Source organism: Thermobia domestica, chromosome 11 (genome assembly GCF_964235325.1).
Source record: "Thermobia domestica chromosome 11, izTheDome1.hap1.1, whole genome shotgun sequence".
Taxonomy (NCBI): Eukaryota; Metazoa; Arthropoda; class Insecta; order Zygentoma; family Lepismatidae; genus Thermobia; species Thermobia domestica.
In genome coordinates, this window is record NC_137464.1 from 147,463,230 (window position 1) to 147,485,556 (window position 22,327).

Here is a 22,327-nt window from a genome sequence, read left to right on the forward strand (position 1 = left end):
ACACCATTTTCGGCCAATTTTGACAAGGTAGGGGAACTACCGTTTAGACTGCCCCGACTTTGCTTTCGCTCAAGCTTATTGTTTATTATTGCACAAACGAAAATTTGTGTTGCACATTTCTGCACAAACGATTGAGAACATTTTCGGCCAATTTTGACAAGGTGGAGGGCTTCCTTTTAGACAGCCCTCACTTTGTTTTCGCTCTAGCTTATTGTTCATTGTTGCACAAACGAAAATTTCTGTTGCACATTTCTGCACAGACGATGCACAAACGATTGACACCATTTTCGACCTATTTTGATGAGTTGGGGGCTACCGTTTAGACAGCCCGCACTTTGTTTTCGCTCTAGCTTATTGTTCATTGTTGCACAATTGAAAATTTGTGTTGCACATTTCTGCACAAACGATGCACAAACGATTGACACCATTTTCGCCCTATTTTGACTAGGTGGGTAGGGCTACCGTTTAGACTGCTCCCGACTTTTTTTTCGCTCTAGCTTATTGTTCATTGTTGCACAAAAGAAAATTTGTGTTGCACATTTCTGCAGAAACGATGTATAAACGATTGACACCATTTTCGGCCAATTTTGACATGATGGGGGGCTACCGTTTAGACAGCCCCCACTTTGTTTTCGCTCTAGCTTATTGTTCAATGTTGCACAAAAAATTTGTGTTGCACATTTCTTCACAAACGATGCACAAACGATTGACACCATTTTCGGCTAATTTTGACAAGGTGGGGGGCTGCCGTTTAGAGAGCCCCCCACTTTTTCGCTCTAGCTTATTGTTCATTGTTGCAAAAACGAAAATTTTTTGTTGCATATTTCTGCACAAACGATGCACAAACGATTGACACCATTTTCGGCTAATTTTGACAACGTGGGGGCTACCGTTTAGACAGCCCCCAGTTTTTCGCTCTAGCTTATTGTTCTTTGTTGCACAAACGAAAATTTGTGTTGCACATTTCTGCACAAACGATGCACAAACGATTGACACCATTTTCGACCTATTTTGACGAGTTGGGAGAGTACCGTTTAGACACCTCCACTTTGTTTTCGCTCTAGCTTATTGTTCATTGTTGCACAAACGAAAATTTGTTTTGCAAATTTTTGCACGAACGATGCACAAACGATTGACACCATTTTCGCCCTATTTTGACTATGTGGGTTGGGCTACCGTTTAGACTGCCCCCGACTTTGTTTTCGCTCTATCTTATTGTTCATTGTTGCACAAAAAAATTTGTGTTGCACATTTCTGCAGAAACGATGCATAAACGATTGACACCATTTTAAACAATTTTGACATAGTGGGGGGCTACCGTTTAGACAGCCCCCTACTTTGTTTTCGCTCTAGCTTATTGTTCATTGTTGCACAAACGAAAATTTGTGTTGCACATTTCTGCACAAACGATGCACAAACGATTGACACCATTTTCGGCTAATTTTGACAAGGTGGGGTGCTACCGTTTAGACAGCCCCCCCACTTTGTTTTCGCTCTAGCTTATTGTTCATTGTTGCACAAACGAAAATTTGTGTTGGACATTTCTGCACGAACGATGCACAAACGATTGACACCATTTTCGACCTATTTTGACGTGGCGGGGGGGGCTGTCTAAATGGACGTCGTTTAAGTTTGTGGGGCTTTATTGTTTACAATATAAGAAGAAGAAGAAGGAAGCTTGAGCCATCATTTCAGCAATGGACAATGAAGCCAAGAAATTGCTTCACGGTTGGGATTTGGAACACTTAATTCCAGTTGTTGAAGGTACGTTTGATTTGTTTCTTATGAACCTGTTTCATAGTTGTTCTCCCTAACTTTTAAGTCGTTTGTTCTGCAGAGTTTTCCTCAACATTGAAAACTGTAATTGTATCAAATTTTAATTGATAACTTAATTATATCTTTTGCTTTCCTTGTTGAATTGAATTCAAGAACCATTTTCTTTTCTCAAAATACAGTTAGCAATTGCAGGGGGGCACAGCTATGTAAACATTTTTATTAAAAGTGACTCTTCTTGCTACACTGTAAGAAAGTTGTACAGTGCAAGCGGTTATGAAATAAGGCTATAGCCACTTCTCTTGTACAGCGTTGCCTACGGTGCAAATCAGTGTTATTTGGTTATCTACTACCAGTGGTGTATTTAGGATTTTGTTTCGGAAGGGGGGGGGGTATAAACCACGAACCAACTTGCTAGATGGCCACTAAAAGCACGAATGCTATCTAACCGAGTCAGGGCAGGAGCGCAGCAGGGGGTCCGAGCGAAGCGAGAGGGTGCGTCCGTAGGGAGCAGGCGCGTCAGCGACGGGGAGCATACGCATAAACAAGGATAGTGGAAAATATATAAAATATCCGCAATAATTTTCACATTCAAAAACACTTAAATAATCGTAATAACTCGTACTTTCAAAATGACTTCACTGGTTTCCCGGGTACAAATGGCCCGCTGCGAGGAGAAATTCGTCTGTTTTGAATTTTTACTTCTTTTCCACACTTAGCATAATTCATTTTACGTTTCAACATACCATGACGCTGCAAAAACTTTATAAAATGACGCTCTTTATCACAGAATTCTTTGTAATAAAATCGTATGTTTGCATTATATCCATCGCAAATGTCTATTGCTGACACGAACAGAACATTCCCACCGTTTATTTCCGCCTTTTTCGCATTCTTATATTCTTCCGCATCAGTAAATAGTACCACTTAGAATACGTTCACTTCCATTCAAAATGAATTTCAATAGAGCCGTCTGCTCGAGTGAACCCGTTATTATATATACCATATCAGGGATGCAAATAACTACTCTCCTGTTGCGAGTGATTCATCAGTGCGGGCGAGTATTTAATATCATACCGGAGATAAGTAAATGATTTCTATTGTGGAATGTGGGTACACAAAATAGCCCTTTGGTCCATCAAATGTTTACTTCGAGCAAAACAGTGACAGAATAGATTCACGTGAACTGGTTCATTACTGCAAATAAGTTCAATTTATTTTTACTAAAGCAAACTAACAGTGATACCAGTACTAATATTTAGCTAGAGGACGGAAATTTATATCCATCTGCAAAATTGCTACCACTTGGACACAGTGGTGAGAATTATAGTATGTCTGTTTGTTATTACACAAGCAGAGGAATCTACCCCAATTTTTAGATTTTCTGGTTAGGTTAGATCCGTGTATTTCTTTTAGCAGAGCATGCACTTATCATGGGTGGACTTAGGAATTGTCTGCTGGGGGGGGGGGGGAGGGCACGAGTATAGAGTGATTGACAATTTTCTTCCTGTGGCATGTTTATTTTTTGTCAAAAAGTTGGGGGCAGTGGTCCCTATGTCCCCCATACCTCCCCCATGTACTAAATGAGGAGCTCTGTTACTACTTGGAGATTGACTTCAGCAGGGCCTATTGTAAATACAGTGCGGGCGTAAAGCATAAACATTAGGCTGCACAAACCACTTGGTGCTAGGTAGGTTCTAAAAAGCACGAATGTTGTCTAACTGAGTCAGGGCAGAATCGTAGCAGGGGGCGAGTGACAGCGAGGGGGGACGCCCGTAGGGAACAGTACCGTCAGCGACCGAGGGTAGAGGAAGACTACACTTACATATATAGGCCTACTACTTTCACTATAAGTCGAAATTAGTTTTATAAATAATATGTTGTGCACTGGTAGTAATTATTTATATTCACACTCTCATTCCTTCACAAAAAATGTTTCACATTGTATTTTGCCTATAAATTTTCTGTTTGGTAGAGCCGTCTGCTCGAGTGAACCCGTTTGCTTTTGTAGTTTTACCAGCAGACTCAATACAAAATAAGTTCTGTGACACGGTAAATTAAAACAATATGAGATGAGAATACAAATGTTGTGTCTGATGGGTTATAGATCTAGCCTCATAATAAATTCCAGTAAATTCGCATTCAGCTTATAGGGTTTATATACCGCATATATATTTTGTTTTATTTCTCAGAGCAGCAAATTGATTTAGAAAGTGTGTCGCTTTTAACTGAAGAAATGATCAAAGAGTTGATCCCCGTCATTGGACAAAGAGCGAAATTCACAAGTAAACTAAAAGCCTATCTAAGTAGTACCACTCAGGATACTGTTACAATGTGTATGCCGGTTTGTTGCCCAACAGATGTGTCTAATACACCTGTGGTAAGTCCAATACACTAGTGTAGTATAGGATTATACATATGTTTTGCATGATGACACTATTCTCTGTTACAGTACGGTAAAAATTGACTAATATTTATTATTATTATTATTATTATTATTATTATTATTATTATTATTATTATTATTATTATTATTATTATTATGCTATTTTGATACATTAATACTGCCATTTATCTACAAATGTTACATAAAAATAAGTTCAGACAAGGTGTAGAAAAGTTTTCAGTCTTGGGTGTGATTCGAACTTCCCACGTCGTGAGTGCCGGTCTCAAGTTTAATACCGTCATAAAAGCAAAAGACGTCTAACTATTACCACCTGTTTGATCATGCATGACAGATTCCTCGACAAGTAGTAGCTTCACGTGGATGGAATGCTCATATTGAATACCAACGAGGAGTTGTTTAATCTCGGAGGTAAGTGGAATCACGAAAATCATGCAAAGAAATCCCTTGGTCACAGTAGTTTCACTTTTAATTCTCCTAAGCGGAGATGATGAGATGTGTGGTTCGAATCCTGTCTAAGAGACAGAATTTTTCTATGCATTTTTTTAGGATTACTATCGGCACGGAGTTTTTATGGAAGCGAAGACCAAATTTCACAAGTTAAGTTTCATTGCCAAAAGCTGATTTCTCAACGTGGAGATTATAATTTTAGCCCAAACAGGACTATGTTAAAAACGCAGATATTAAACTGGCGAACTTTTCCATTTTCTAAGCAAGCACTTCCTTAGGTTAAGAAAGAGAGGAAAGCTTGAACCACTTAAATTATGAAGTTAAGTTATAAACTCACGTCATCTGTAAAGTAGAAGTTCTGTTGTATTTGAATTTTAGAGATGATATAAGTTTGGAACTTGATTTTACAGTTCAGCCTTTCCGAGGTATGCATCCTTAAACCCTGTAGAGTTCTCTTGGCCTGAATAAATAATCGCCTAGAGAATGAGATGCTTTGAGAGTTTTATATATCTGTGCTTTTAACGTGATTGTGTTTAATATTACAATTTCCATGTTGCTTTTTTATGTAACGTCAGTTGACCAATAACAGTATTAATGCATCATAAATATCTAAAAAAAAAAAAAAAAAAAAATGCTCAACGTATCGTGTTCTAGATCAAAATATTTTTTAATGATTTTATTCACGTTCAGCTTATGGGCGTTCTGGGAACTTTGGCCTTAGCCCGTAACACGTCAAGCAAAGGCCCGTCCTTTAGGAAGATGGAATTCTTCAAAGACCAGTATCCGAGGAAGGAAGTAGCCTCTGCGTGTGTGTAGTGTACTATCCCCTTATTTTTCTGTAGTGAATGAGGGTAGAAAATCACAGTAGATGGTTGACCTGAAAAAAGGTGTTACACAGTCTCAACCATTCAAGTTAATTTGGAATTTATTTATGACCTTTAGACAACTTAGGGCAAGGATGTGGAAAGATGGCGACCCTGGCATTACAGAAGGTACCATAACGGCATTTACCTTGTAGGAGTGAGGAAAAGAAGGAAATTCAGTCGGAACGACCAGCTGGAGCAGGGTATGTTGTCACCTTCGGCCTACTCAGTGCTGTTTGGGAGGCAGACACGCTTTTCATATACCACCGGTTGGGTTTGGACCAAGTGCAGTTGTGTAAGAGATGATACCTATTTTCGAGACGCTTGCCCGTTGCCATGAAAATAATTTACGGTATTGTTTATATATTTTACCACAAGCAATCAATATTTTTGTCTACGTATTTCAGCGGAAAGTGTCTTTTTTTTTAAAATTAAAATGTTGAACAACGCCACTTATTGTGTCATTATTAAGGTTGAACTCATTCGTGAGATTGAAACTGATTCGACATTACGTTCTTCAACGTCTACAAGTTCAAGTCCATCCAATACACACGAGAAAATTGCATGTAAGCGTCGAAAAACAGTAGAACAATCTCCGGAGAGCAGGCCAATATCACCAGGTGGAGGACTGAATTTGGTAAGCAAGTATTTACCTTACAGGATGAATAATGTGTTGCTCAATTACACTTTTAACTAACTGTTCTAAAGTCAGCTGATCCGGTGGTTTTAATCAGATTGATGTAATATACTAAAATGTCCTGGACATAGTCCAGCGAATGATGCATACATGCATGTATCTGACCGATCTTGCTTGACTGACTTTTTTTTTTTTTTTTTTTTTTTAAGAAAAAGCTGATGCGACACTGATATCCTTCTTGTGACTTATTTCTAGTTTTACTCCGTTTGTTGCCATTTTGCTATGTGCCGTGTATGCTACATACAGACAGCAATCGCCCGAATCAAATAAGTATCCTTTAAAAGACGTGTTTGATATGGAGATATAAATTTCGCATAGTTTGATGTATGGAAAGCTTCTTGAAAAGATAACGTATTATTTTCTCATGTAGCTGAATGTCTACTACATACATCGTTGGTGGATATTTAGTTTTTAAAATTATTTAGTCGTACATGTTGTAAAGTAACATTGTATAATAACTATAATTAAAAAATAAAAATGCAGAGCTCCCTCGTGGCTGAACTATTAGCGTACCCGTCTTTGGCGTGGGAGACCCGGGTTCGATTCCCGGCCGGAGCTCATGATGTTCGGATTCCACGTTAATCAGTAGGTCCACGTCTTATATAACCTCGCTGGTAAAGGGGACGCTAAACTAAAAATCATATCAAAATAGAAATTGTCCGCAAAACATCAGAGAAGAAAGCCGAACGGTCAGTTAATTATTGTACTCTTCTACCTTTTTTAAATTGTATACTCCATACCTTTCAACGTGACACGCTGACGTTTTCATTAGTGCTACAAATATTAGGATTACATAGATGAGGTAAAACATGGACAAAATATAAGAATTTCCAGCAAAACTTATAAATTATAATTGTTCACCTGCGGGAATTCTTGCATTTCATCCGTTTTATTCACATATTTGTACTACGGTTGAAGACGTCAGTATGTGATGATCAAATGTATGGAGTATGGAATTTACTAACGGCAGCATTCCACGTGAAATAATTATCTTAAGAACGTTGATTTTACCCTTTCCAAATTGCCTGAAACTTTTGGTGTGATAAATACGTGATGAGAAAGTGATATATGCACAATTATAGCCCCAGTAACGCATACTTTTGTGTGCCAACCTTGGATTGACTCGCATAGTCAAAGAAAAGCTCATACTTTTATTTACGGGTAAAATTGAAATATTATGTAAGACTTACCTCAAAGCTAAAACAGTACCAAACTCCATCTGATGAGAGAAGACGGGAACCAACATTTTTGAAGCAGTACTCATCATTGTTAGTAGCAGGAATAGTCTTCAATTGCTCCAAAAACAATTCTAGTACTTTCTGTCACACCAACAAACTATCATTTTACTCTGAAGATCATCGATCACATTGTGTGATTGATAATACTAGAATTGTTTTTTAATCTATTGAAGACTATTCCTAATACCAGTAATGTGAGTACTCTTTCTAAAACAATAACTTTTCATTAAATATGCATAATAACGATGTACGAAATTTTAATGTCACGGTCATATAACGTAACGTTTGGCCTTGGCTTTTTTCCCAATAAAAACAAACTAAAACAAAACATTATATGTTCATTGTTATTGTATACAAGTGACAACTGGTTTGGAATAGTCGCGAAAATAGAAGCTACGACAATCATATCGTGGTAAACGTTGTACATGTACAGTTATTGCACTGTGTAGGACCATTCCACACTAAAAACCAAAGCCCAATTAATAACTGTGTGTCATTATGCTACACCCGTCATGTTGGGCTTGTTACGATATTATAGAACTACAGATAGTATCCTTTTGGTGAACATTTATTCTTGAAATCTTCGAAATCCACGTCAAAGCAATGAAAACACATACGATTCAGACGTTCATATCAAGTAAGTCAAATAAATTTTTTCAGGCTTCGCTCTACCGTTCAAGTGATACAAAAATAGCCTTTTGAGAAAGTTTAGGCACTTAGTTTCCTGTGTAGGGTCCCGTTAAGTCAAACAAGTACAAGAAATAAGGTTCAGGTAATTAAAAAAAGGACTAGAATATTCGATTTGGTTTCATGTTAAGACACTGCTAATATTTATATATAATTTGCCAACTTTTTGTGACATAAATAGTTCGTTATTAAAAATGTTGATTCATTCAAGGTTAAATAAAATTTTTGATTGAACATCTGTTCTGAAAATTATACACTTGTTCACAATATCAATATACTTAACATGTTTAAAATTTTTAAGAAGGTATTTTTATGAAGTTGGCTGGTCAAAGATTACGTTATATGACCCTGACATTAAAATATCGTTCATCTCCAGTATGCTCATTTTTAAACAAAAATGTATTTTTTAGCTGTTAAATAAGCATTATACGACCTTTCTACCTTACATACAAGAGGTATGAAAATTTTTCTTCCACCATGTGTATGTTAAAATTAGGAACTTTTTCAAGGTTGGGAACCCAGCTACATGAAAAATATGGGTCACTGGGCGCATAATTGTGCAAATCATATTTTCTTAGCACTACTTACCAGACACAATATTTCAGGAAATTGGGAGGTACTCAATCCATTGATTTGACATGACGTAACCTTTGATACCTTTTACCTTTGATAGATTTACTTGCGCCTTTTTGAATCAAAGGGCTACTGTATTTAGAAATTTATGTGATTCTTTTCCAGGATGTAAAACATCTGTTATATGCAACTGTTGATGGAAAATTTGTGTTGCACACATTTCAAAAAGAAGAAAGTTTAAACTCAACGGCAAGAAGGAAGCTTGTGCATCTAATTGTCAATAAAATAATTGAAGTGCACGGCATTAGAAGCAGGTATCTGAATAGCTTATATACTGTAGAGTAATATATTTGAATTAAGAAATGAGTGAGTTGTGATTATCCTCCTAAACGAACTTCGGAATTTTAAGGACGAAACCAAAACTTTGATGCTACAATGGGCTCCGAATTCGAGTTCAATTTGACCTCCAGCGGATAGAAACTTGTAACCATGCGCACCGAGGATGAGCACCCTGACAACTAGACCAAGCGGAGTTGTATTTGAATTTATGTAACTTTGGGCAGCTAAGGTTCATGTCGGGGCAGGTGAAGGGGCAAGATTGTGCAAAAACATCAGCCCTGGCCTTAACAGTACTTGCTAACGCGGTATTCGCCTGATTGGATTTAGGAAAACTTCAGACAGTATGTCTGGAAGTGCAGAGTTCGTGGCCATGCTCGACCTACCCAGTAGCACTTGGCATGCTCTGTAATCCATGTAAGAACTCTGAGTATTACATGTAAGAACTGATATCTATGGCTCATCAAATCGAATGGATAATGTTTCTCGTAAATAGGCTACTCGGGGAAAGAATTGGTAAGGAAGTGGCCTGGGCTTGTAAGCTACAATTCAATTCCGGTATTTGACAGAGGGAAAATTAAGAAATCCCGTGTGGAATAATTTATAACAAGCTTTTGCATCTTCTCGACCGTGTGTCCACACCAGAATAAATTTGTAACTTACTTGCCAAAAGGTCTAGAAATACACTTGTTAAAACCAATTAAAGACAGTACTTCGATTGCCACACGAAAACTTCGATAATAATAGTGGCCCCACGTAGCGTAGTCATTAACGCTATCGCCTTCGGTGCGAGTGGTCTCGGGTTCGGTTCCCAGTGGGGGCACTCGATCGAAAAAGTGTAAAAAGCTTTTTCAGGCCAGCCATCCTGAATGAGGTTTTCCTGAGTTTTGCTCATTCATACCGGGCAAATGCCGGGGTGGTACCTAACATATATGTCCGAAGTTACTTCCTTCCCTTTCCCCGCATAGTGTGCTCGCCAAGAGATGTCATACGTGAGAGGCTAACATGGCCTTAGATGCCGAAAGCCCAGAAATCTAAATACTAAATCCCTAACTTCGATAATAGTAATTGGTAGCCCATTGCGACATCAGCCCAAAGGTCTCGGGTTCGATTCTGGTATCCAGTCACGTAATCTTTACTCTTTAAAATTAAAAAAATCTTGGATTTCTCAGAATACGGAAAATAGTTACGTAAATGGTTCTAAAAATATTTATTCTGGAACATTTCATTTGCTTTTCTTGATTTGCGTGACTGATCACTGAAATACATGACTTTCATAACCGGTAGGCATTTAGTGTAATACCAAAAGAAATTTACAGAAATTATCTGTCCAAAATTATCAGTACTAATATTTCATCGTTACTCAACTTCGTTTCAACGAATGTTAACATGTTTCTTTATAGAGTATACAATCACGAGTGCGAGCAACTTTCTTCAGAAATATGTGAAATATTTCCTGGGGAGGCAAAAGAGGTCTATTTTGTTCCACCTGTAACAGAAGGTCCGCAGCAAAAATTATCGAAGGGTAAGCTAGTGGATCGATGCCGCAACGCATTAAAATTACTGAGGAAGGCGGAAGGTGAATGCTTACCGACGAGGAATGTTGCAGAAGTAGAAACATTATCAAATACTATAGGTAAATATTGATTGTACAGTTAATACTATACTACTGTGCTAATGATACTTTTTATAAAAATAAATCTTTGAAACATATCACGATGATACCTGTTAGGCAAGGGAAACGATGATTAAAGCAGCTGAATAATGATGAAAGAATTGGTGAAATGGGAAAGTGGGAGGAAACGGGAGTCCCCGAAAAAAACAACCAACGAGCACGATGTTGTCCACCACAAACATACTTGACCAGGGATCGAACCAGGGACCCCACGTACTAGAAGTAAGCGCTCTACCACTGAGCCATCGTGCCCCGCTTTTTTTTTTCAGGAAAAAAATGAAATGTTTGAGTTTTACGTCCCATGGTTATGCCGGTCAGGCTAAAGGAGACGGTGATGATGAGTAATGAATGAAATGGTGGAATGAAGAATGTAGGAGGAAACGGGAGAACCCCGAGAAAACCCACGCACACGGTGTTTGTCCACCACAAAGTTCACATGGCGGGGGCTGGGATCGAACCCGGGATCCCAAGCACCAGAGGTGAACGCTCTACCACTGAGCCACCGCGACCCATTTTTTTCAGAAAGCGTACATGCGTTCATACAAATGGGAGTTAATATCATCATGTAAGGTTTATGTACACTGAAGATAAAAATAGCTAATGCCCACTGAAGTACGCATCGCTGTTGCCTTTATAATGTTGTGTTTTAAGTTAATGTTGATAGTAGTGTGTTCCATCAATAATGAGGTGAAATTAGAAAGCCTTTATGCAGAAAAGAGTGTCTTAAACAAACAAGTTAAGTATGCAGAAGGTATTATTAACTTATTTTCATAAACACGCAGTTAAGGGGTGATAAGGTACTTATGCACAAGGTAAACATCAGAAAGTAATATGTCTAACTTTTTACGGTATCTGAAAACTAACGCCTTGATTGTTTTCCTGATTAAATTCTAGCCTGAAATATGGATCACATGACCTTATTCCCATTTTAAAAACATAATCTGAATTCAGTATAGTGGATTTAAAAATGCTCACATTCTAGATCACTCCTACCATACGACATCCCTAGGTCGAATGTGTATCCACATAGTTGTTTTTCACTTTTTATCATTACCATGCAGTTTATAAGTGAGCTTACGCACCACCTTGTATATTTGTGCTACTGGAGTAACAGTTGTACAAAGTTAAGATGATGGAGACCCTCTGGATGAGGATGGAAGAATATAATAAGGTTTACATCTATTCGTTTTTGTATCATATGTAATCACAGTAGTGCACTTTTTTTTTCCACTTAGAACCAACTAGCGAACATGTTAGTGGTTGAAACATTATGTTGAACCTTGGCCGGATGTTCTGCACCATTGGAAGGTCTCCTTTCCTGAAAGGAGGAAACTGATGCTTCGGATGGAAAACACAGCGACTGTATATTCTTTACTAAGGGAATGGCCTGTACTTCAGCAGCCATTGGGCTACACTCTGGTATGCTTTAATTTTATGCATCTTTCTTCTACATTTATGTTACATTAAACTTGTAATCAGGAATTTATCTCAGTGAAATTCTCACAAGAAATACACATATAACGGGATATTCTACACATCGAGAACATTTGTTAAAGAAGGTTAGAGTAGCAAATAAGTATTCAGGGAAATTTAGTAAAAATATGTATATAAGAATAAAGGAAGTAAATATAGGTTAGTTCATGCAGCTAGTAGGTAGAAAATGCAAATGTATAAATAATTTTCAATTACCAGCAAGACAGAGTAAAATTCGCAGACTTTACAGAAGTAAAGTTTTTCGACTTACATTTTGCACTGTAAAAAATTCAGAATGTTCGGTGTCTGTTAAAATGATCGGGGACACTTTTCAAATTTATAGTGATGTCAATGGTATTGAAACAGGGAAGTCTAAGGTATCTACAGAAAAACTGTGTAGGTGGCCCGTTCTTAGATTAGTACATGTTTAGAGTAATAACTACATAAGAATGACTTACGACAATCTTTTCTGGTCATAGAAGAAATCGTGCGTCCATCTATGCATGCTTGATAATTCAAACTTAATGCAATGTACAATGTTTTATAGGTATTGGGTATTTTTTAAAAGAGGTTTAGAAAGCATTTGTATTTCTTTTTTCTTTTTTTTTCTTTAGATTGATGCAGACTTTCAAGATCTTTTTCCTGAAAAGTCAACAAAATTATACGCTGAGTGGGATGTCATTACAGACAATTTGTTACAGAAGTGCCAACAAACGTTGAAGGATGCAGCATCTATGCGATTATACCAGGACATTTTAAGCGGGCAATATAATAAAGGTATACATTTTGTGCAAATTATCTAAAGAAGTTATGCATAGCTTATAACCAATTCAAAAGATTTTTTTTTTTTTTTTTTTTTTTTTTAATTCTTTTATAAGTTGTAATATTCATATTTTAAATCAAGGTTGTGTATGTTGCTTCTCGGTGGAACACAAATTGAGTGACTTATAATAGCTTCTTGTAACCTACTTAAGTTTTACCTGAGTTTTCTTAATCACGAGTTTAATGGTGCAAATGCAATGCCGGCTTCTTAAGTTTTTCCTCCGTTAAATATGTTTACACTCGACACCTGATGTGCTAAAGTCGTTGCTGTCAAAATAGCCTATACTGTTAAATAATAATAATAATAATAAGGTAGTTGTCGATGTTATTTCAGTCCAAACAAAGCCATACGTTATTATACAGGATATCTGCAGGCTCTCCCAGAAACCAAACATTTGCCACTCGTGGTTATTGAGGAACAAAACGTGTTATAACTGCATTTTAAGAAGCACCTATAGAGCAATCCACGTAATGCCATTTGATGCCTTTTTCACTTACGTTTTAATATTTGACACGTGAAATATGTATACGGTTAATTATTACCAACTGTTGTAACTAGGGACTGTAGGAAAATATTCGAGCGGTACTATATTTCTTTATTGTGCTTCCTAATAGCTTGCTAAATCTTTTTGCAAAGTACAGTGTAAAATTTAAATGGGTGCTATTTTCATTAACTCGCTGCAAACTTTGACATCGTGTTCTTTCACTTTAATTGTTTCACCAACAATCGAATAAACTTTGTCCACAAACTATAAAGTAAATTTTCATTTATTTTGTTAAAAAACAAAAAATCTATTTCCTTTTTAGAATAATAGCTTCAGAATTGCTGTGGAAAGCAATATGCCATGCGTATTAGTAATTTCTGTCGACAGCTACTTTAGAAATTTATCCTTTTTTTTTTTTTTAACAGTGTCACGGATAGTTATTCTATTTAATTTTACTTCTTGCGCTTATACGATCAGTCTGAATTTTCTTTGAAAGAGAGCATTTAGATTTTACCCAAATACATCTATCTTTAATAACAATAATGATTTCGTGTGATGTTGCACTGTATTTAGTAATTATGCATCAGTATTTTATTGTTCATAATTTCTTTGACAGGAACTGTTGACCTGATGAAACTCTTTCTATTACCGGTTGTATGTCCACCTCGAGGAAGAATTGCTGGAAGAGGAAAAAGTTCATGGAAACCGTCTGTTGTCGAGTCACAGGAAGGATTTCTGATTCACGTGAAGGTAATTCTTGCACTTTTTGTTTTACGCTTTTGAAATAGGAAGTCGAATATTTCGTTGTCATCGATGTGATTCAATCTCATTTCATAATCGTAATGTTTAATATAGTGACAAATGAAATGAAATCTTTGAGTTTTACGTCTCACGATTATGCCGGTTAGGCTAAAGGAGACTGTGATTATGAGAAATTAATGAAATGGTGGAATGAGGAAAGTGGGCGGAAACGGGAGAACTCCGAGAAAACCCACGCACGCGGTGTTTGTCCAATGTTTAATATAGTGTGTATGGTCACTGGCTCAGATATGTTACGAGGGAGCCAACGATACTAATAATCAATATGTGTACAATTCAATAACTTAAGCGATAAGCTATGCATGCACATTTTACTGGAATATTATACGTAGTCTATTGGAGGAATGCTAGAAGGTAATTCCCAAAGGAATGGAATGCCTGCATTCGGACAGTGGGTAAAGCTCAGGAGGACAATGGAAGTCCGGGAGCTAGATACTGCCATAAGATGCAGTCAACAAATTAATTTGTTCCATTTTCAGTATGTGTTATAAGTAGGTTAGTTGTTAATATCACTTTCCCTATATTCACTAATTACAGTACTTGTTAGATTGTTAGTATACTTTGTAGTTATGTATGTGTTTATATCTATGTATTACTAATTGATTATGCATGTGAATTTATCAATAAGAACCCATTAACGCAATTATTAACAAATAACTGTGTTGATTTGATATTGTAGGAGTTATTTAAATATACTGCATAAACATTTTGTTAATCGGATTATCTAGAAGTTTGTAATGTTCACTGAAAGTTGTATGAAAGATTTTTTTTTTTTTTTCGTGGACGTGCCACGTCCGAGATGTTAACTTGTAATTCCAAAATAATACAATAATTGTAAAATTAGTCCTCGGTAAATATTTAATAATAGTATATGAACATGATACTAGTAGATCTTTGCTTACTTCTGTTCCTATATAGCTGTAATATAACGCATTTTACTAAACTAACGCTGAGAGGAACAGATTTTTTGCAGTAAGTGCTTGCAGAAAATAAATGTTCTTATGTTACACTTTTTATTAGACAATATTCTACTACGTATGCTCTTTTCTTTTTGTAGAATCCAGAAGACATCCAGAAAACTTTGGACAACAAAAGAAACAAGATGAATAACCTTAATTTAACATTCCAACCAGTGATGTTAGTAGTAGGGCCATCTATTCAGGAAATACACGGTTACTACGTGGTCGTTGACAATATAATGTATAAATTGGATTCAGCATTGAAAATGATAGATATGTTTTAAAACTTTCCATGTCTTGGGTGCAACTTTCCATGTCTTTTAAGTGAACAATGCATATGAAATTTAATTTTGTGTAATCCTTTGTACAGGGTGATGGATTAGGATAATATAATCAGTGATAAACCGGTGCCTGATGTCAAAGCACAAAATGTTCTACCTGATCTCAGAGACTTATAAAACCGGAGGAGTGAAATTCACTGTATAAACTTCCATAGTTACACAGCCATGATTCGGAATTGATGGTCGGTATTCCCATTTAACAAAGTTGTACGTGTTCAAACTTAAGTAAGTGTGCATCATGGATGAACAAGGTAGTCTCTACAGGGACTAGCTGCTTAACTAAAATCTGGAAGCTCCGTCACTTCCTTCGGTTACCGCCTTGAGAATACATGAAAAATTTGAATATACCTTGTTCGATTTCCTTGAGGTATCCTGGCATATCAACTCTGATTCATGACTGTGAAACTTTGGAACTTGAAATTTTATTTTCACGCGGTTTCGACACTTAATATATATCGGGTGTACTAAAAGTGGCTCTTATATTCTATGGAAACTGTTCTCGAGTCGAGAGAATTTGTTTCACTTTTTTTTTCCCTAAAAGGCCTCCTTTATTGGTCGGGCCCCTTTAAGAATCAGCATTCGAATTTATTTATGGTTTTTAGGAAACTTTGAGTGAACACGGAACAGAAATATCGAGAAATCCTGGGATATCGGATAGGACCTATTCATAACGTAGCATCCCGCTATTTGTAAGTAGGACTCAGGAAAAGGCGTGTAAATAAACCACCCAATTAGATATACAGTGATACCGTTTTTTGTAAATCTTTTTCTGAATCCTACTTACCAAATACCGGAATGTTATCTAATTTGTAGATCCTACCCGAAACTTTCCATTCCCCATGCTGAATCAAAATTATCTAAAACCCATAAATGAGATTCAAACTCTTTGAATCCTACTAGCACAAGAGGTCCACATTTTTGTCTTCTTTTGACTTCTAGAATAAGTTCACGTAGAGCATACATATACATACAGTATTTAGATCAATGTTCATTGATTTTTTTGATTTTCATCCGATGTAGATTCTATTGTGATGGTCAGGGAGTAATCTACACCCCCCCAACACCCCCCTAACACCCCTCCAAATTTCTTTACACACACCCCTGGATGGAAAAGGAATACTCCCCCAAATCCAATTGTATCAATCAGTATCATATAGTTATTTATTACATCAAGTTAAAAAAGGTTTAGCGGTTAGGAAAGGAGGCAATATTCTATTTCATTTATTTCACTTCAAAATACGAAGCGACCTCGTTCTCATGTACGGTTTCGAGAGCCACACGACCTCATTGTTTCGGGCGGTGTTTCGATCAAAACAATTGACAAAACAGACCGCTGATACCTACCCTCCTGGGTTCCGCGGTCGTTTTCGAGAAAAGAGGTTGGTGGACAGATGCAGATGACTGAAATTGGCAACGTCTTGAGCGGTCATTCACCTACCTCCTCCTCAATAAGAAAAAATGTGACAATATAGTAATAAGCTTATACCAGATTCAGTTGGTAAGTGCTACTCTGCAACAGGTTCGCAAATAGAGGGGGGTTGGGGAGGGCCTGGCCCTCCCTAAATTTTTCATATCCCCTCCAGACTTAAATACAAAATGCACAATTTAGATATTTGTAAGAGAATTTTTAATGACTGGGCCCCTCCTAACATATTCATGGCCCCAAAAGTTCTGTGGCTGGTTTCGAGCCTGCTCTGCAAATGATGTATCAACGGACGGACGTTAGAAGGGTGTAGTCAAAATGTTTTTAGAAATGAAGAGATCGATTGAAGTAAGATTTTTATATATATATATATTTTAGACTGAGTCTAGTGTTATGCAGGAACGCATTTGGCGCTAGCTTAATTTTTTGTAAAGTATATTTTTATTCACGTAAATTCATTGAGCGGAACAGGGCTCATAAGCGAGTCACTTTTTTTTAACTAAAATTCACTTTTTTCAAGTTGGTCACTAAAAGTTACTTTTTTGAGAGGTAAAGTGACTTTTTCGTGTGATTTATGTTTTACATTGGCAGTTTTCTAAAAAAAATATAAAAACAATTGGAAAAAGGCAGAAACTTGTGTACTCATTACTCTTCTGAAAGCTTCGGTATGTGAAACAGTCAGCTTCATTCTCACTTCAGCTTTTATTCTTTCTAAAGCACAGTGGACGGTTGGTGGATGCTTAAGTTCTCAAGGTGGGGTTGAGAACCCTTCTGTGTCTATTCTTTCTTCTATCACAATAATCTTTTAGTTTTCTCTCGTAATAGTTAACGCTCCGTTCAACGTTGTGTGTGTGTGTTTGTATGGTTCATCATGTTCGTCTTGTGTTATGCTTTTTGTATGTTCTTCTTAACCCTTGTATGCATAGGCAGGGCCTCTCAGGCCCTGTGGGGTTTTATTTTCAAAGTTATTGCAAATCTATTCAATCAATAAGCCTTGCTCATTGTGTATTCTTTTAACATTCTTTTATGCATTCGTGAGTAGCTTTAGAATATTTTTTGCATTATCTGGAAAACAGTAATATTTGATTTAATTTAGTAACCCCTTAAATGCATATGCAGGGCCTGGGAGGCCCTAATGAAATAATAATGGTATGCGAATTATTTGACATGATTTTGTAAATAAAATTGGTCCTAAACGAATATGTTATTTAGTTTTATTACTTCTTTTTATTATTATTGTACTTATTTGCAATTAGTCCTATTTATAATTGCTTATTTTATGCCCAGTAGATAGCGCTGCAATACATATGCAAGCTTTTATCAATCGTTTGTATATAAGATTGTTTATATAATCTATCAGCCATTTGTTAGAGCTTTTTGCTAACTTGTTGCCTTTGTTCGAACAATTACAACAACATACTTGATACAATAAAGTTCTAATATATATATATATATATATATATATATATATATATATATATATATATATATTCCACTGTTGCTTTTATATTGTGACTAGGTGCAATTTGCAATGCCCAGTTACATTGGTGTGCAATTTGTGTTAGTTTCAGCGCAAAATGACATATACGGCTAGTGGAAGATGAACTACGAACAGAGTGTGTGAGGATGATTTTGTCCGTTTTGTAAATGAGTGTCTTGATGATAGTGTACTGTCGAACAGTAATAGTGAGGAATCTGAGGATGAAGAATCCAATAATACAGTTCATCAAAGAAGTGTAAGTGTACGTGATGAACATTTCGATACGTCATCACGCTCTGAAAGCACTAGTGGGAATGAAGCTATTAGGATTCCGATACACATTTTAGTCCAAACGACACAATTTGGAAAAACAAAACACCTCCATCACAGACTCCAGCACATAATATAATGAAGTTTTCCCCAGGTGTTTCAAAGGGAGTGAAAAGAATTAGTCCAAAAGATGCGTTTGACTGTTTCATTTCAAAGGAAATCTTGAATGGAATTTTATACTATAGAAAACTTGAGGGAAGAAGGGTTGCAACATTGAAACGAAAAGAGTGGAAAAATGATAGTCTTTACTAAATGAATGCTTTTCTTGGCATTTTGCTACTAGTAAGAGTAGAGAAAAAGCTGAGATGTGCAATCACTGAACTGTTCATCTCTATGAAGTCAAACCAATGCTCAAAGGCATTATGTCTGTCAACAGGTTTGAAGACATAAAGAAAGCCTTACGATTGACAATAAACGTACAAGGCAAATCTAACTTGAAAATGATATACTGGCACCTATTCGTTTTGTGTAGGAAATATTTTTGTGAAACTGTACAAAAGTGATTGTTCCGTGTGAAGAACTTACTGTAGATCAACAGCTAGTGCCACTTCGAGGTAGGTGTGGGTTCATTGACACGTATATTGACACGCCTCGAAAATCTTGAAGGTACGTAATAAAAATATTTTGGCTATGTGGCGCTCAATCATCATATGCCGTTGATGGTTTTGTATACACAGAAAGAAAACCAAAATAAACCAGTTGAAGAGAAATCTGGGAACAATGTGATAGAAAACCTCTGCTAAACCGTTTCTGGAACTTCACGAAATATTACTATGGATAATGTATTTGATAGTGTTGATCTGGCAGAGTATATGCTACAACAATGACATACGGTTATGGGAACACTAAGGCGAAACAAACGCGACATTCCAGTTGAAATGAGAGCCTCATCTCTTTGAGGAGTAGGTTCATCAATGTTTGCATTCAAGCAAAATGTCACTATGGTCAGCTAAGTGCCAAAGAAAATGAAGACAGTAATTTTGATAACCAACATGCATCATGATAAGGCAGTTGATGAAAATAGCACCAAAAGAAAGCCAGTGATTATAAACTGTTACAACAAAACTAAATGTGGAAATGATGTTATGGGTTAAGACGTTAGAGACTATACGTGCAAAAGACAAGCTAGAAGGTGACCCTTTGCTTTCTGGTCAAATATGATGGATGTGGCAGATAAATAGTCACATTGTTTTCAGTATCCAGAATCCAAATTTCTATGAAAACAAGAAAGACAATCATCCATTAATCTTGCAGGAACTGGCAGAAAATTTAATGAGAAACCAGGTGATTCTAAGATCACAAATACCCAACTTGCCACTAGCAACAATTAGTGTTTTGAAGATATACGGAACTGAAAAAGAATAAGCAGGAGAAAAAATAAGATAATATGAATTTTGTCCATACAGTATTCATAGAAACAGAGCGTTGGTATGCTGCTAGTGTGGCAAAAGCATTTGCAAAGAACACTTAAAATGATTTGCAATTCATGCATTTTGTAGATACATTTTTCCTCAAAACTGCTAAACAATGATGTCATTTGCATACAAGAATGTCAGAAATTATACAAATATTGCTCTTTTGACGATACCATTTCACACAGATGTGATTAGAATTTTAAAATAAACTAGCAAACTATGAAGTGTATGAGTAAACTGACAAAAGTATATTTGAAGAAAATAATTTGTTACAGTGCTTTTTTTTATATTTTTTACTAATTGTAATAAATATAAAATAGTTGTAAACGTTGTTTTAAAACTTGTATACTTATGAAAATGCCCATTGTTGGTCTATTGTATGATAAATTAAGATATCATAGGGCTGCAAGTAGTAATTTGCATCAAATTCCAAATAGAACCCTTTAAATACCATGCAGGGCCTCGGAGACCCTGCATATGCATTAGCGTATATTTACTGAACCATGTGAACAAGGGTTAAGAGTAGGTGATGAATTTGAATATTTCACGTTTTTGAGAACTCTTAATGCGAAGTTAAATATAATGTCTGGGATGAAGAAATTCGGAAATAGGCCAGAACTGGTTCCACTTACTCAGAAGCATTTTACATCTGCTAAGTCTGCTTACCGTAACTACAAAGCATATTTTGAAAACCTAAAAAAGGAGGAATCTCAAAAAGAAAAAGTAAAGAAGAAACAAAACAACAAACAAAGAGAGCGAGAAGTTGACAAAGGAAAAAAGGGGCATGATGAAATTTTGTGTGCTTTTGGCCATTTTTGGTCACTTTTCAACTATTTACAAGAGACCAGACCACTATGAGCCCTGAGATTATTAAAATTAGGGTATATTAAAGAAGACAAAACAGTAAGATACAAAATATTTGTAAATTGAAAAACTGGATTTCTGGAAAACAACTAAATCAATGAATAATTTTCTTATGAAAGATATTCAGAGCGAATAACGTAGCCAGGAAGGGCAGGAACGGAGATTAAGAGATCAAATAATATTACAACAATTAACGTTAACTACAGGGTTAGAATATTAAAATATTGAAATTGGAACTATGTACAGCATTAATTACTAAACGAATGTGATTTCAGCATGGGACGAGGGAATTTTTTCACAATTAATATTTTGAAAAAAAAAATCACCCACTAAAACTTGCTGGGGGTGAATAAATTGAAATAATAGCAGAATTATGCAAAATAATTACAATAATTCGTATGTAATCAATTCGCGTGTAGGGGAATTATTGGGTAAAATAGTGGAGGTTAATTTCCAATACAGTGAAACCTCTCTTAACGGACATCTCTCAATAATGGACATCTTCATAAGAGGACAAACTTTCTTATTCTTCCATGCCATAAATATGTGTGGTGTGATGTTATGAGAGAGAATCCTTCCTTTTAGGGACACCTCTTATTTATAGACAAGTAATCGGTTCCACCGATGTCCGTTTTGAGAGGTTTCACTGTATTACTTAGTTTAATAATAATAATAATAATAAATGCTTAAATGCGTGAACTTACCTTATTGAACCTACCACTACGAAGAGCTTATATTATTATTATTATTATTATTATTATTATTATTATTAGTAGTAGTAGTAGTAGTAGTAGTAGTAGTAGTATTAGTAGTAGTAGTAGTAGTATTGCAATAGTTGCGTAGCAAAATATACTGTTTTCTTGTTTGAGTCTGTTTAAAAATTATATCACTATTCTGAGAGCACCCCCCCCCCTTTTATTTTAAACACACCCCCAAGTAAAAATTTCTGGCGTACTTACTGGTGATGGTTATTCTATTACCCCATTGTATAAACATTTCGTTCAAGAATGGGAAAATTGTTACGTAGCATTTCTTAATGTTTATATATTACAGTCTGTTGAATGATTTTTTTTTTCATTTTTGTGCATTAAGAGTGATTCATTTAAGATGAAAAGTAAATAACATTACATGTGCTACTTACAGTTGCAGTACGCTAACGATACATACCTACTTTTCGAAAACATTTCTGATGTAATATGAATACATTGTGATTTTTTTTT

At 36.1% G+C, this 22,327-nt stretch overlaps 2 protein-coding genes across 4 annotated transcripts in view; one reads left to right on the plus strand and one right to left on the minus strand.

Annotated features, from left to right (window-relative positions):
• LOC145664482 (protein snakeskin-like) overlaps positions 1-22,327 on the minus strand; it is a 212,042-nt gene that overhangs the window by 115,830 nt on the left and 73,885 nt on the right. The window lies entirely within an intron of this gene.
• On the plus strand, positions 1,578-18,435 carry LOC145664481 (uncharacterized). Of its 3 annotated transcripts, XR_014127449.1 has the most exons (7): positions 1,589-1,764; positions 3,966-4,153; positions 5,963-6,127; positions 8,851-8,999; positions 10,425-10,657; positions 11,932-12,115; positions 12,784-12,922. XR_014127449.1 is itself a non-coding variant. In XM_081731198.1 (6 exons), the coding sequence occupies exons 1-6, from the start codon at positions 1,698-1,700 to the stop codon at positions 15,536-15,538; spliced, it is 903 nt and encodes a 300-aa protein (XP_081587324.1). In that variant the 5' UTR covers positions 1,578-1,697; the 3' UTR covers positions 15,539-18,435. The 3 variants fall into 3 exon arrangements, 2 of the variants coding, with proteins under 2 accessions (XP_081587324.1, XP_081587325.1); XM_081731198.1 differs by lacking the exons at positions 8,851-8,999; positions 10,425-10,657; positions 11,932-12,115 and adding exons at positions 14,093-14,226; positions 15,353-18,435 and having other exon boundaries at positions 1,578-1,764; positions 12,784-12,946; XM_081731199.1 differs by lacking the exon at positions 11,932-12,115 and having other exon boundaries at positions 1,586-1,764; positions 12,784-12,918.

Bases quoted from the DNA above. Each gene is read 5' to 3' on its own strand.
- LOC145664481 (XM_081731198.1), top strand. From the start codon at position 1,698: ATGGACAATGAAGCCAAGAAATTGCTTCACGGTTGGGATTTGGAACAC. The intron at 4,154-5,962 runs GTAAGTCCAATA...GTCATTATTAAG, and splicing joins ATGTGTCTAATACACCTGTG to GTTGAACTCATTCGTGAGAT. The intron at 14,227-15,352 runs GTAATTCTTGCA...TTCTTTTTGTAG, and splicing joins GATTTCTGATTCACGTGAAG to AATCCAGAAGACATCCAGAA.